A 14,060-nucleotide genomic window follows, 5' to 3' on the forward strand; every position below is an offset into this window, starting at 1 on the left:
ACTCCGACTCGAACACTGGGGACTCGAGAGACTTGACTTGGACTCAAAATATAGTGACTTGACTAAAATACTGGTTGTAATCACAAACAATACAACAATTTAAGTCGAAGAAAATAGGCAATTCTGGCAAATGTTAACTGCATTGATTTCACAATTAGCAATTCTTATCCCTGCTGAAACATGTGTGACTTGTCTGTGTGTCATTTATGATTGACCTATCCACAGATTTCCCTGCCTCTTAACATCCCTAGATGCTATTTTTGGTCTAGATGCTAATTTGGGATAATTTCCTTGACATGTTTCCTGAATGCGTGCTGCATTCTAATCTGTCTCCTGTTGAATCCTCTCTGTTGCAGGCGATCCTTCAGCCAAGGATCTGGAGAAGCTGTTCTCCCTGAGCTGGCTGTCCACACAGAGCTCGTCTCGCTCGCCGTGGGGCCATTCCGGCCTGAAGAGCAAACGAGTCTCCTCGAAGCAGGAGAAGAGGAAAAGCAGCCACAGAAAAGACTCGCCACACCCGCTCAGTAAGAGGGACAGTTTCAGCAAACCACTGGAAACCAAGGACAGCGACGGCGTGCGGATCAAAGAGCCCGGGCCTGTGGAGGCAGCGAGCGTCACTGGAGTTCAGCTCTCTGAGGAAAAGCCGGGCTTTCAGAAGCCGGAGGCTGGTCAGGAAACCAACCAGGTCAAGCCGGTGCCGCACAAGCCCGAAAGGAGAGTGCAGAGGAGGGAGGAGCCAGAGGACGACACGGCGCTGAGCCGGCGGAAACCAGACGGTAGGGCTGCTCGATTATGGCAAAAATCATAATCACAATTATTTTTGACTGATCTAGAGATCACGATTATTTAACGTGATTACCGTACTCACTTATCATTTATTTATTGAACTTGAATTGATCGTTTTAATATGGGATTTCTTTAAATATAATTGAACTAAAAAACAAAGACATGAATGGAAAAAATAATTAATGAATAGACTAAAATAAATGTATAAAAAAATAATCGTTTTAACTCGATTAACTTGTTTTCATAATTGTGGGAAGCCAAGATTGTAATTGATTGATTAAAATTCCATTAATTGCACAGCCCTACAGGACGGAGAAGAGGAGAGGAGGAGGAAGAGGAGGAGCGACCTCACGGAGAGCTCTCCCGTCCTGACCAAGATCAAGCTGGGCTCCAGACACATGGAGAAGACGGTGTCCATCAGGCTGGTGGACATCAGATCCTCCTCCGACTCGGACGACTACTTCTCCGCCGCAGCGATGGCCAAAAAAAGCCCAGTCTCTCTGGACTCTGCAGCCAACACTAAACCCAACAGAGCCAGTGTGAGCCTAGACTCCGCCCCCGCTGCCGCCAAACACAACGGCTGGCTGAGAAAAGCCCACGGCGCGAATGGCTCCCATCTTAAAAACTGGGGGAAGTTCCGGATCCCCAAGAGGAGCGAGAGGCCGGCAGAGGAGCGGGAGGAACCGGAGCAGCAATGCAAACCGCTCCTCCGGCCGCTGACCGACACGCCGGAGCCGTCGTACCCCAGGACGAGGCTCCGCACCGGAGCCGAGAACGAGCCCGACTCCCAGCCGCAAGACGGAGAGGAGCCCTGCCTGAAACGCTGCCACTCCCACCAGCTGAGGGGCGACGCCTCCCTCACCAGGCGCTACGGCTCTGACATCATCCGGCAAGGCGTGCTGGCCTCCTGATGCCGTGGTGAAATAAGCTGCACCGTGTCGGTCAGAACAGAACGATGGTCTCTCTCTCTCTCTTTGTATCTTTATTTGGTAGCACTTTACATTACAGCTCAGTAACAACATGGTAATAGGGGAGTAATAGTGTGATAATAAAGAAGTAATAATTAGCTAATACCATGTAATTAATTACCAAAGTATACCTTGTTAGCCGCTGGTGTTTCCCATAGAGGTGTTCCCCCTTGCAGTTGGCTTTCGGTTTGGCCATGGTTAGGCGTAGCGGTGCCTGGTGGGGATCTGCACTCTAGTGAGTGCACTTTTCTACTTACTATTTGTTTCTGGCCCTGTTACCCTTATTACATAAATTTCAGACTAATTGCCGAGATATTGTTAGTACCAAGCCATTGTTAGTACCAAGCTATTACCTGGTTATTGTTTTGGTCATTACATAGCATTACCTAATTATTACTTTATTATCACACTATTACCTCCCTATTACCATGTTGTTACTGAGCTGAAATGTAAAGTGCTACTCTCTATTTTTCTCGAAAAATCGTTGAAATGCCTACATCGAAACAGAGCTGATATTTATTTTGTATTTGTAACATATGTAAAATTTGGGGAAATATTTTACTTTTTACTTTTATTTTCAGCTAGTTTTTATTTTTCCTTGAAGTAGAAAGATGTCAAGTTGCCACTTAGCTCTTGCTCAGCTATTTACAAGCAAAAACTTCAACTAGGAAAAAGTTGTGATTGTTGCTTGGGACCATAAGCTTGCAATGTTTTTTTTTTTTTTTACATAGTATTAGACTTGGCCATGAGTCAGTTGCACTTGGTAGGAAAAGCTAAAACAGATTATTCATGCTGTTACCGCAATACCGCTTTTATCATGCTTCCTGCAGACGACAGTTTAGAGAGAGTTATGAAACAAGAAACACTGCACAGCTTTTATCGTTATTTAAACGCCAGCTTCCGTCAGTCTGTATCCAAACCTCATTAGGCTGTGATTGTTACCCTTTATGGATGTTTCAAAAGGAAAATGACGTTTTAGTTGTCATCAGCACTTAAGTGTAATTGGACTGCGATATCGTATCCATCATGTGCCTATCTTTTATTTGAAGCATTTGCACTAAGAGAGGACGGCACAGGTTTGAGGTATGAGTAGAGTTATTTTTACACTGAAAAAGCATTTTGTACCTTTGGCCGCTGCTGTACTACTGTTATGCAAAATTAATCTTGTTTTGTCTTGTCTTAAAGAATAAAATTCTGAGGATTTGAGGCGGCACCATTTGATCTGTTTTGTGTCTGATGTAAATGCAGTCATGTTGCCACTTTATATCGCTCAGACCGATTGGAAAAAGGTCAACTTGAGCAATGTGCTTATGCTGCGTTTCAGGGAACTGAACTTGGAATTTCTTACTTTCCAGAGCGTATAACATGGTAATATGAGACTAGATATGGTTTAGATGTTGGATATGGTGATACTAGGGGTTGCCAACTGTCCCTTAAAATACGGAATTGTCCTGTATTTATAAACAAAAAGACATGTTCTGTATTGAACTGATACGGGATGCGCTTTGTCCCGTATTGGAGAAACAATGCAGTGCAACGAGTGAAGGGCTATTTGTATTGAGCAAGTAACTCCGCAGCCGCTGCTGCTCAGGGCCCAGTTGCGCAAAGCACCTTAGGTTAAGATTTCCCTTAAAGGGGTTTAAAAAGGGTTTTAGAGTCAGAGTTAAGGTGTCCATAAAATAGAATCGGCTGCACAAAACACCCTTAAATCTTGTGCTTATGTTTTCCTTAAAATGTTGAACCTTATGGAGAAGATTTAAGGATGTTTTGTGCAGCCGATTCTATTTTATGGACACCTTAACCTAAGGTGCTTTGTGCAACTGGGCCCTGCCCTTTAGCCTGTCTAAAGTGTCATGTTACATTCAAGTTATGTTCAACTACCATAGAATGCACTTCTCATTGGTTGTTGTGAGTCACGACCAATGAGAAGCGCTGCCAGCGTTGCTAGATTCAACTAAACTTAACCAGTGATGCTTCTTTATCATCAGTAGTTTGAAGACTGATATCAGTAAGCTGATGGAGACTGGACAGTCCCTGGCTCTAGTCCAGTCAGATAAACAGCTGCTTCTAGTGTAGTTGTTCACTGGTTCAAATCCCACAAAAGTTCAGCTGTCTGCAGTTTCCAAGCTAAATAAGGTTAAATCAATATTCTGATTATTCTTAAAAATACCTCAATATAATTGCCTCAAACCCATTTTAATATGTTTTATATTTCTATTCTATCGTGTAAATAGAGGGAATAAAGTAAGAATGTACAAGTGGGACATCAATCACCAGCTACCAGCCTAAAGATGATACATTTTGGCCGAGGATGATGAATTTCTCTTCTATCAGACAATTTGACAAGTAACCAACCATCATTTAGAGCAGGGGTCTGCAGGGGTCAGCAACCTCTGGCACGTGAAGGGTTAACCACTGGCACGGCAGCGCACAGTAACAATAAGTGCACAATTGAGATTTTTTGTAGAAATGTTGAAGTGCCCTGTGAAATTACCGTACCTACTTCACAGCCATTTGCAATTGCGTGGCATGATGTTTAGGATATTTACGGTAGTGACCCACTCTGCCTCTGATTGGTTACCTTCCATGGCAGCAGCAGGTCAATCGAGAAATCTAGTAAGACCATGGATCTATTATATTATAGTAAGACGCCATTCTTACTAGATTGCTCTGCTGCTGCCATGGAAGGCAACCAATCAGAGGCAGAGAGTGGGTCACTACTGTAAATATCCTATATACATGGCTCTGGGCAGCAGAAAGCAGATGAAAAATGCAAGCGCGGAAGACAGAAGGACCGTACTGTGTATCTTGTATAGTGCTTTCATTTCAATGTCCTGATTTTGGAAGGAATAACGTTAAATTTTGATGTGCAAGTCATTAATCTTGGTGTGGCACACTGACAAGCAAAATTGAAAATGGCACTTCATATCAAAAAGGTGATTTAGAGTGAAAAAATAAAATAGGCGGTAAAATTGACTGGTCAGTTTTTGGTTGAACCAGCCACTGTGCCATTAAAGGGGGACACTGCTGATTTATTTTGCACTCTCACACATATCCAAGAACTGTAAACAATTTTGCAGACATTAATTTACTTTGGCAGTTATTGAGTTGACTTGATTTTACTGTAAGTGTGGACCAGTGATGTCATCACAAGACTGTACATGATTCAGTGCCTTCTGATGACCTCACTGGTCCACAACTTAATTCAAGTAAACTCTCAGCTGTCAAACTAAATGAATGTCTGCGAAACGGTTTACAGTTTTTGGATGTGTGAGAACGTGCAAAATAAATCAGCGTTTTTTTTGGTGAAGTGTCCCTTTGTTTTAATAACCCTCGTCTCCCCAATTGTACTTGGCCAATTCCCCCTGCTGTCCCGGTCGTTGCTCCACCCCCTCTACCAATCTGGGGAGAGCAGTTGACTACCACATGCTTCCTTCAATACATGTGGTCACCAGTCGTTTCTTTTCACCTGACGAGTTTGGTTGGTTGGGATGATCACACTATTCCCTCTAGTTTCCCTCCCCCAATACAGGTGCCCAGACGGACCAGAGGCGCTAGTGCAGTGACCAGGACTCATACCCCACCTACAGACAGAGGCCCATTGTCTGTTGGAATGTCTGACCAAGCCAGAAGTTCTGCTACTGGGAATAGAACCCAGGTCTCCACGGTGGTAGGCAAGTGTTTTTACCTCTCCAGTACCCAGACACCCACCATAAACAGTTTCAAGCCTTGGATGTATCTTCAATAAAACCTAGTGTCAAGTTTCACCTTGAAACACCCCATTAACACCTGGGTTTTAAATGTGACCCGTATCCAGATGTTATCTGGATAAGGAGAAACGCATGTTAATTTAAGGTGTAAACGCATCATGATCAGATCTTCCTGACCACATTTGGAGGTAGTCTGGCTCACATTGTGTTCAGATCTTATCCGGATACAGGTCGCATTTAAAAAACAGGTGTAAATGGGGGTAAGAGTAAGACTTTTTAAGACCATCTTAATGCCAGGTAGAATCTGATCTCACTACTGAAATGGATGAAAATGAAAGTGTAGTCCTGTCGGAATCTGCTCATTTCTAATAAAGGTTTAAATGACTGGACTGTGATCTTTCATCAAGACCTTGGACGCTGAATTTAACAATACTGGAGGACTATTGAGACTTTGCATTTATATTTCGAGGAGACTTCCAGGAGCTGCAGACAGTGTGGAGAGGACAGGACCTCTGGCATTGGTGGTAAACATTTAATCTTGGTTTCTAATAATAAAGCGCCAGCAGGAGATGCATGTTTGAACACTTTTATTGCACGATTCAACAGATTGTAAAATCCTGCACCAAAGTGTATCAGCACTGCATCGGGGGGAGGGGGGTTGACAAAAAACATACAATCAAGAAAATTGTATGATATTTACAATAATAGATGCATCACTATTACCACTTATACATTATGTACATATTAGTCTGGTTTACTATGACAGTAGTTACAGAATGAAACCCCTAAGCACACAATACACTTCAGCTCTACAGGAAATTACAGTGCTTACAAAAGTAACTGGCTTGACTACATTCACTCATCACAATCAAGGTTAGGATGAAGATATATAGGAAGTCCAAGTTGCAAATACTTGTATGACACTCGCTGCACCTCTGGAACGGACGCGTGTCCCACTCATGCCTTGGGAAATTAAAACACTAGAAAATAAAGGTGCAATTCTAAAAAAAAAAAAAAAAAAACTTCCTGTTGGATCTGTACAGCTCAAAAACAATTGTAGTTTTTCAACTTGAATGGGCAATGAGATGTTAAAAATAAGAAGACCCCAACAACAATAAAGCCAAAACAAGCCATCTGTTTGGACAGATTCAGATTCCAACATGAAAAAAGTAGGTTTACTGATCATTATTAAAAAGGAAAGAAGACGGCAGCACAGCCACAAGTTGCATCGGTTGTCTCAATGTTGCTAAGAAAGAAAAAAAGCCTTTTAACTCATTACTGACCACTGGGTTAATTACCTGACTACTAAAGCTGAACTGTACTTCAATATTACCCTATATTACTATGATCAGCATGTCATCTGTATCGGCCGATGAAGGCTTTAAAATCAAATATCGGCATTGGCCCAAAACAAACATTTCTGCAGATATGACAGGCCGATTAAATGGTGCTTTAGTCAAACAAACGTGCCTGCAGTGCCAAAACCATGGCAAACAAGGAAGGCGCAAACCACCAGAGCCAGTCCAGACCTATGAGCCAATGTGAGAGAGAGCCAGTCCAGACCTATGAGCCAATGTGAGAGCCAGTCCAGACCTATGAGCCAATGTGAGAGAGCCAGTCCAGACCTATGAGCCAATGTGAGAGAGCCAGTCCAGACCTATGAGCCAATGTAAGAGAGCCAGTCCAGACCTATGAGCCAATGTGAGAGAGCCAGTCCAGACCTATGAGCCCATGTGAGAGAGCCACCGCAGGTTCCTACAAACCATGATGGCTAATGGCATCATTGATGAACCCAGGGCAAAGACACTGCATCAGCATTCATGTGAGACACACGATGCATGATCATTAAACTGGATGAATGTATTGAAGTCAACTCACAGCTGCAGCCCATGTCCATGCAGATTAGAAAAGGGATGTCTGAAGACAAACATCTCCTGTATTACTCTTGGTAAACATGGCCGACACCGATGCCAGCAGAATGTCGTCAGATTATACTGATAATGAACTGGATCGGTTCAGGAATAAGATGGATATGATTGTGGGCTCTGAGACTGGAATGGCCTCCTCAGCACCAGCAGCACACAGACCAAGAAGCTGAAGAAGAGTGAGACGGAGCACCTCCTGAGCAACAAGTCTCGTGCTCAACAAATGGCTCATTGAGACACTGGCGACTACACCTTGTCCACCAGATGGAGCCATTCATCCGTACAATGTATCAAGACCAGGTGAAAGTGTGCCACATGTTTCACAACATTGCTTTCCAGTGCCAAATCTGTGAGAATCAGACATGTGGCATAAAGATACACAACGCATGTGTGGCCAGATACTTCAAAGGAGCCAAGGTGTCCTGCCTGTGAGGACTTCTGACCACATGAAATCCCTCAGACGGCTCCGGTCTCAGTCCAGAAGACGAAGAATCCTATCTTGTAAAAAATAAATAAAAGTGTGTGCTTTAATGATGCCCAAATGATGGATGCTCAACACCATGTCCTCAGTTTAGCCCAGTGAATGTGTACATTTAAAAAAACACTATGTCTGCATCTGTCAGTGGGCCATCACGATAAGAGTATGCATAACGTGTTCACTACAGGAGAAACTTTATGTCCTCTGAAATTAGGTGGGGGGAAAATGCGTGCATATATCGGCATCGGCAAAAAATCCAGTATTGTGCATCCCTATACCACACCGAACCCTTAGGATAATAGATTTATGGAAATATAAGGATCATCATTTATGTTTGATGCAGGGAAGCAGCTGGTGTTGGGAGCAGATCCTTGACTCATGTTTTAAATACAAGACAACAGCATTGGTGGCGTATAAATACAAAATATGCATTCAAAAGCTAAATTTCAGAAGTGAAAAAGCATAGCCAAATTGTGAACTTGTCAGGGTACTGAATCAGCGTTGCGTAACCCATGCAGGAAAATCTTCCAACCAGTGATTTCAGATAATAAAGGGCAGCTTCAGCACAAAGTGAAAACAGCACCCATTAAAGGGCCACTTTGCTGCCTCAACCAGCATTGTATCATTACAATGTGGGTAATATTATGCAGATGAACAATGTTTAACTTCCCTACATGTTTCCTGCACTGAAAGCTCCCCGTTCATCAGCTGGCAGACTCCGCCCTCGCCAGCTGGTATGGCTCGTTAAGGCTCTGGATCCGATTCGCCGTGGATGCATGAGTAATTTGAATAACAGCCATGCAAGCCGGCACAGCTTCAAGATCTGTTGATTCTAGGAAGTAGAGCAGATCCTGAAGCCATGCCCCAGAAAGTGAGAGCATTAAAAAAAAATCTGTTGTTTTTTACACTACAGTATATCCCGATTTCGGATAGAGCTATGGATTTAAAAAGCGGTAACGTGTTCCTTACAGGATTTGAATGGCGGGGGTGGGGGGTTTGAGTTAAACCATTCCTTCATGCATCTCCTCATTTGGCGCGGAGCAGATGGCCGAAACACCCCAGTAGTGTTTCTTTATATATATATATCAATTTAGACAAGCCAGGAGAGAAAACAAGCCCCTCTGTAGAGATGGGGGGAAGATTTCAGCTCAATACTTTTGAACTGATACTTTTCCCTCATCCTTCAGACAGGTAAGTAGATTTAACAGTTTCGCGGCGCCATCATCCAAATACAAGAGTAATTCAAATCTAGAGTAAACTGAGATAAAAACAAAGCCAAAAATCAGGTTGTAAAATAGTAAAACACGTACTTGTCTACCTATGGCTACGAAAAGGAATAAAGACCGGTCATTAAGGCCTACCCATAGTGTCTTGATGTTTAACGTTATTACTTCTCTTAATATATATACTGTATATAAAAATAACAAACGATTTGGCAACCTGTTTGAAGTTTTACACTATTCCAGTAATCATAATTTTGGTCTTTGATATACACACATATAGATATAGCTATAAAACTCTGCTGTTAAAGATAATCCGTGTTGTGGGGGCAGAGGGAGGGGTGTGTGAGAGTGAACCGAGATTCAAGTGTGCAGACAGTAATGCTGCTGCCAGCCAGAGGTGAGTTCACACCCGCCAGCAGCCAGACGCTGTTCAGTTTTAGCTCCGTTTCCCCCCTGGGAAAAGACAACAACAAAAATAACAAAACAAATGGAGTTTGGCAGATGGAGGGGGGGAGTGGCTGCTGAATTTTTGGAATCCACTTGCTGATGTTTCCTGACCTGCGCTCACTCCGCTGCGTTGTGCTTTTACCACAGATGGTTCGTCTCAGTGCAGACACGTAAACAGAATACCCGAAGAGGAAAGAGCACAAAACAAAAAGAAAAAACAAATAAAACGTCTGAGCGGTGTGCTCTTGGCATTTGAGATCAGCGGCTTTTCCCTGATGAGGAAGAGATACAGTGCCTTGGTTTTTGCGAGCTAAGACGTAATTCTGTGGGATTTATATTCATATGTTCTTCGGAGTTCAGTTTGGTCTAGGCCCTCTGGGAAGGGGGGGGGGGGGGGTTCAAAGGTCACTCTACGCCTCAGCTGCTTTTCGCTTGGAGCTCTTGGTTTTTGCCTGTGTCTTCCTGGAGCCTTTGGAGGGACGGGCAGTGGCGGTCGTGGTGGTGACCGAGGCCTCCTCCGCTGCCTCCGGCTCCTCGTGCTCCAGGCAGCACAGCTGTCCGGTGGGGGGCCAGGGTCGCAGCGCCCCCTCCTGGTGGACCTTACAGAAGGAGTTGGGGCAGAGCTGGCAGAACACCTCAGAGTTTTTCCCACAGACGTCGCAGTGGTGCCAGGGGCAATCCCAACGCCCTGCCACACGCACACAAAAAAGAGACAGGAGATTAAAGACAGCAGAGCCAAGTCACAATCAAGATGTGAATACGCCAAGAGACAGCGACACAGCCCAAGGAAGGGTGGAGGGGAAAAAAATAATAAATTAGAAATGAATAAATAAAACAACAAAAGGAGCTAATAAGGGAATACCCCCCCCCCCCTTATTTTTTTAAATGCATAAACGGTTGTGTAGAAAAATCTATGTGCATTAGGCATGGGTCGATTTCCGGTTTTACCGGTTCGGTTCGGTTCGGTGTACGAGCCCAAACCGGTTTGATCACGTGCGAACCGAAAAAACCTTAAAAAAAAAAAAAAAAAAAAAAATTGCCAGTCCATTCTGATTGCACTATTGTTCGTATTAGCCTCTTCTCAAGTTGCACTAGTATGCAAAAGTTTTATTTTATTTTTATTTTATTATGTTGATGTTTGAAGAAAAGTTAAGCTGAATAGTTATGAGAAATAAATACAGGGTGTGTTTGTTACACAGGTGTCCTGCTTCTTTTTATTCAGTATCATTGCTGGTTGACAATACCAGCTTAGAGGTGTATTATCGCTATCAGGTGGACTGAAGTTGCACTACAGACAGTTATGGGCCACACTCGGGAGCCCTGCTTAATTTTTTTTTTTTTTTTTTTATTACAAAAAAAATCGGTATACCGGTTCGATCCGGTTTAGACGGCAATATCGAACCGGTTTTAAAATTTTCAAACCGACCCAGCCCTAATGTGCATGTATCACTACTTTACACGTCTGCTGTTGTCAAGTTTATATAACCCTAATTCACAGTAAAGTCTCAAAGGGATTAACTGAAAATAATCTACCTAGATCTAAACTAAACCAAATAAATGATTAAACAGAAACTGAACAATGTATAGAACAAGCATGACAGAAGAGGGAGGAGAAAGAAAGAAAGCAAGAAAAACAGTAGACAAGAGCAGATTTTAGCAAGGCAAACAATTTAACTATTCTACAGCCTAACCTCTCTCTACCGGCATCCCTCAGCCTTGACCCTAACACCTTCTATGAAACAAGCAACTCAACAAGGTAAACAATTAGCTAAGTGGTTCACAAACCTTTCAGGTCAACGAGCCCTAAATTCACACAAGAATTGTATTAGAGCTAACAACAAATTATTCCACCTTTTCTGGGGACCCCCCGGAACCCACTTAAAGTCGAACTGAACCCATTCGTCACGTGCATATGAGTCCATTTCGGACTGAAAACATAGTTTGTCTAATGCCAGGATCAGACTACACAATATTTTTTGTCGTTCACGATGTCACCATGTCAGACGAGGCCATCATACTGCCATAAATTCGTGACATGTCTTGGTCGGGAGACTGGCCACACTACAAGTGTATTCTCGCTTAACACCGACAGAGCATCGTATGCCACCGTCATCACGTCGTCTGCTGTCGTCAGCGAGTTCACAGGTCGTCGGGGAGGCGGACCTGTGAACGAAATCTCCCAGCATTCATTGAGGCCAATACATTGACAAGAAATAGCAACCAAATCAGCCTAAATAGGCTAAAGTGGTAGATAGAAATAATGTTTATGTTAGCATGCAATTGTAGAACATTTCAATATTGGGCAAAATAAAACATTGAAATCTAAACACAACCCTATGTGAAACATGTATGTAATCCAGGTGCTATATATATCCCTTGCAGAATTAACGTTATTTGGATGAATGACAGCCTCTACTGTGATGCACTGTGATGTCCGCTCCAGCCTCCAACTTACTTCATGTGCACGCCCACTATTTTCTTGCCAGCTGCTGCGAGACGAGAAGGAAGAGAAACGAACATGCAGCCGACTCTGCTGAGCTCATGTTATTTGTAGTGAGCAATGCCCATTGCCCAGGCGTTTAAACGCAAATTAAAACACCCTGGCCTTTTTTATCTCTTTTATTCTTTTGAGCGGAGCGGAGCGGTGAGTGCGAGCGGGTGAAATCTGTATCGAGCGGGGAGCTGTCTCCCCAGGACCTGATACCTGTCTTCCGGGGTGTCACACTAGGCAAAACCATGTCCAAAAGACTGACATGCCAGTCTTTTCGTCAGGGCGTCGTGAGGCGTCCTAGACGTCGCGACTGGTCCCGACGCTGGTCTTTGATTATGTCACACTACAAGAGGTGAAGACGGCCGATCGTCGTCCCCGACGGTCATATTCGGGCCCGACGCTGAAAATCTGTTGCGCACGACCAAATCGGTCTAATATCGGGCTGAATTCGTGTAGTCTGAACCAGGCATAAGATGACAGGTTGAGAGGCGGGTCATAGTATCATGTTGATGATTTTATTTGACAATTCTGGGGACTGGATTGGGCTTTGGCCAATCCTGGCATGTTCCGCCTCCAAATCGAGTGGGATTCAGTGTGTTGTGGCGCTCCCCTCGGGAAGAGCCTTTTGACGGGAGGTTAGTGGCTGAGTAGAGCTCAGCGAGCCGCAGGCAGTCAGCTGCCTTCGTGTTGCCGAGCAGAGAGTGCAGCACGTCGGCCTGGAATCTCCGAAGTGCGACCCCTGACAACCAAGCTCTCGGATGCGCGCGCCATTATCGCTGCTGTAAATACAATATCCCTGGAATGCGGGTTTTAACGAGCCAGTTACATTTCTTTGCATTCTTAGAGATTATAGTTTTTGTTTTTGTTCATGTTTCTAACAATTGGCCAAGTTAGTACCGTAAATTCCGGACTATAAGCCGCACCTTCAAAGTTGACTATTTTTTTCTTATATAAGCCGCACCGGACTATAAGCCGCGGGTGTTTTAATGGTTTTTTTTTTTTTTTTTTTTATGTTTAATTACCATATGTAAGGGTTCATGCACAGAGGGGATTGTAGAGGAAGCTCCCATTTATTAACATTTCAACAAAACAACATAACACAACACCACCTGTGTTGTTTTTTACAGTGCACACAGTGTCATACAGTGTCATACAGTGTGGTGAAAAGAGGGCAAGAGAGGAAATTAAAACTTATTATAGTTATATAGGATTTATAGTTAGAAAGAGCGCTAAAAAAAGAGATTTTTTTTTTTTTTTTTTTTGAAAAAATCCATAGATAAGCCGCACCGTTATATAAGCCGCAGGGGCCAAAAAAGGCCAAAAAACGGGAAAAAAGGTGCGGCTTATAGTCCGGAATTTACGGTAGTTAGTTTATGGGATAGGAATTCTACCAGATGACAGGCACTAGGCGCCATTTTCTACTTCATTTGGAAGAGAAAATTATCCTGAAATGAAGATTTGATTGACAGCTGCATGTCGTGATATGATTGGTTGAAATGGGGTAGAAATTTGATAGTACTAGGTGACGTCAGCAAACTGTACATTACTGTTATCAATGAAATCTTGAAAAATGAACTTTTGATGTGAAAAAGTGTGAAAAACTAAAGAAATTAGATTGTGATTTTTTTTGCATACATTATTAAATAGGTGCACTGCATACCCAGGTATTTGAACTAAAAGAAAATAAGTCATTTTTGGGTTCAGCTCGACTTTAACTCATTGAGTGCCAATGACGTCTAAAGACGTCAATTCAAATAGTAACGTAGAGTTTTGACGGTGGGACGTGGATCAAAGCCTGATGCATCTCCTGTAAAAGTATGGGGGATTTTGAAGGTGTATAAGCTATTTTACGGACCCATTAGGTGGCGACAGTGCTCTCCAGATTAGCAAAACATGAGAAAAAAGAGTAGAAGAAGCCGTGGGGAAACGGAAACCGATGCATGCTGTAACGTTAGCTGTGAACAGCAGCCAATCTGCTCCCACAATTGAGCCCCTCCGTCTCCGCTGCAATAGCCCCTCCACATGATTAGTT

General features: G+C 43.3%; 2 protein-coding genes and 1 pseudogene across 3 annotated transcripts in view; 2 read left to right on the plus strand and 1 right to left on the minus strand.

Moving 5' to 3' along the window:
- jade1 (jade family PHD finger 1) overlaps positions 1 to 2,954 on the plus strand; it is a 32,364-nt gene extending 29,410 nt beyond the window's left edge. The window contains exons 12-13 of the mRNA XM_083633297.1: positions 357 to 776; positions 1,087 to 2,954. Coding sequence (XP_083489423.1) covers positions 357 to 776; positions 1,087 to 1,697 — 1,031 coding nt within the window. The 3' untranslated portion in view covers positions 1,698 to 2,954. The remainder of the gene's footprint in view (positions 1 to 356; positions 777 to 1,086) is intronic.
- Positions 2,955 to 6,950: 3,996 nt separating this feature from the next.
- Positions 6,951 to 7,894, plus strand: LOC310773079 (non-structural maintenance of chromosomes element 1 homolog pseudogene; annotated as a pseudogene). Its single transcript has 2 exons — positions 6,951 to 7,039; positions 7,207 to 7,894. The product of its transcript is annotated as a non-structural maintenance of chromosomes element 1 homolog pseudogene (transcript).
- Positions 7,895 to 9,947: 2,053 nt separating this feature from the next.
- Positions 9,948 to 14,060, minus strand: part of nsd2 (nuclear receptor binding SET domain protein 2) — a gene marked incomplete at both ends in the record, with an annotated part of 50,776 nt that continues 46,663 nt past the window's right edge. The window contains one exon of the mRNA XM_083633000.1: positions 9,948 to 10,225. Coding sequence (XP_083489126.1) covers positions 9,948 to 10,225 — 278 coding nt within the window. The remainder of the gene's footprint in view (positions 10,226 to 14,060) is intronic.

Source organism: Poromitra crassiceps, assembly GCF_964638095.1.
Source record: "Poromitra crassiceps genome assembly, chromosome: 3".
Taxonomy (NCBI): domain Eukaryota; kingdom Metazoa; phylum Chordata; class Actinopteri; order Beryciformes; family Melamphaidae; genus Poromitra; species Poromitra crassiceps.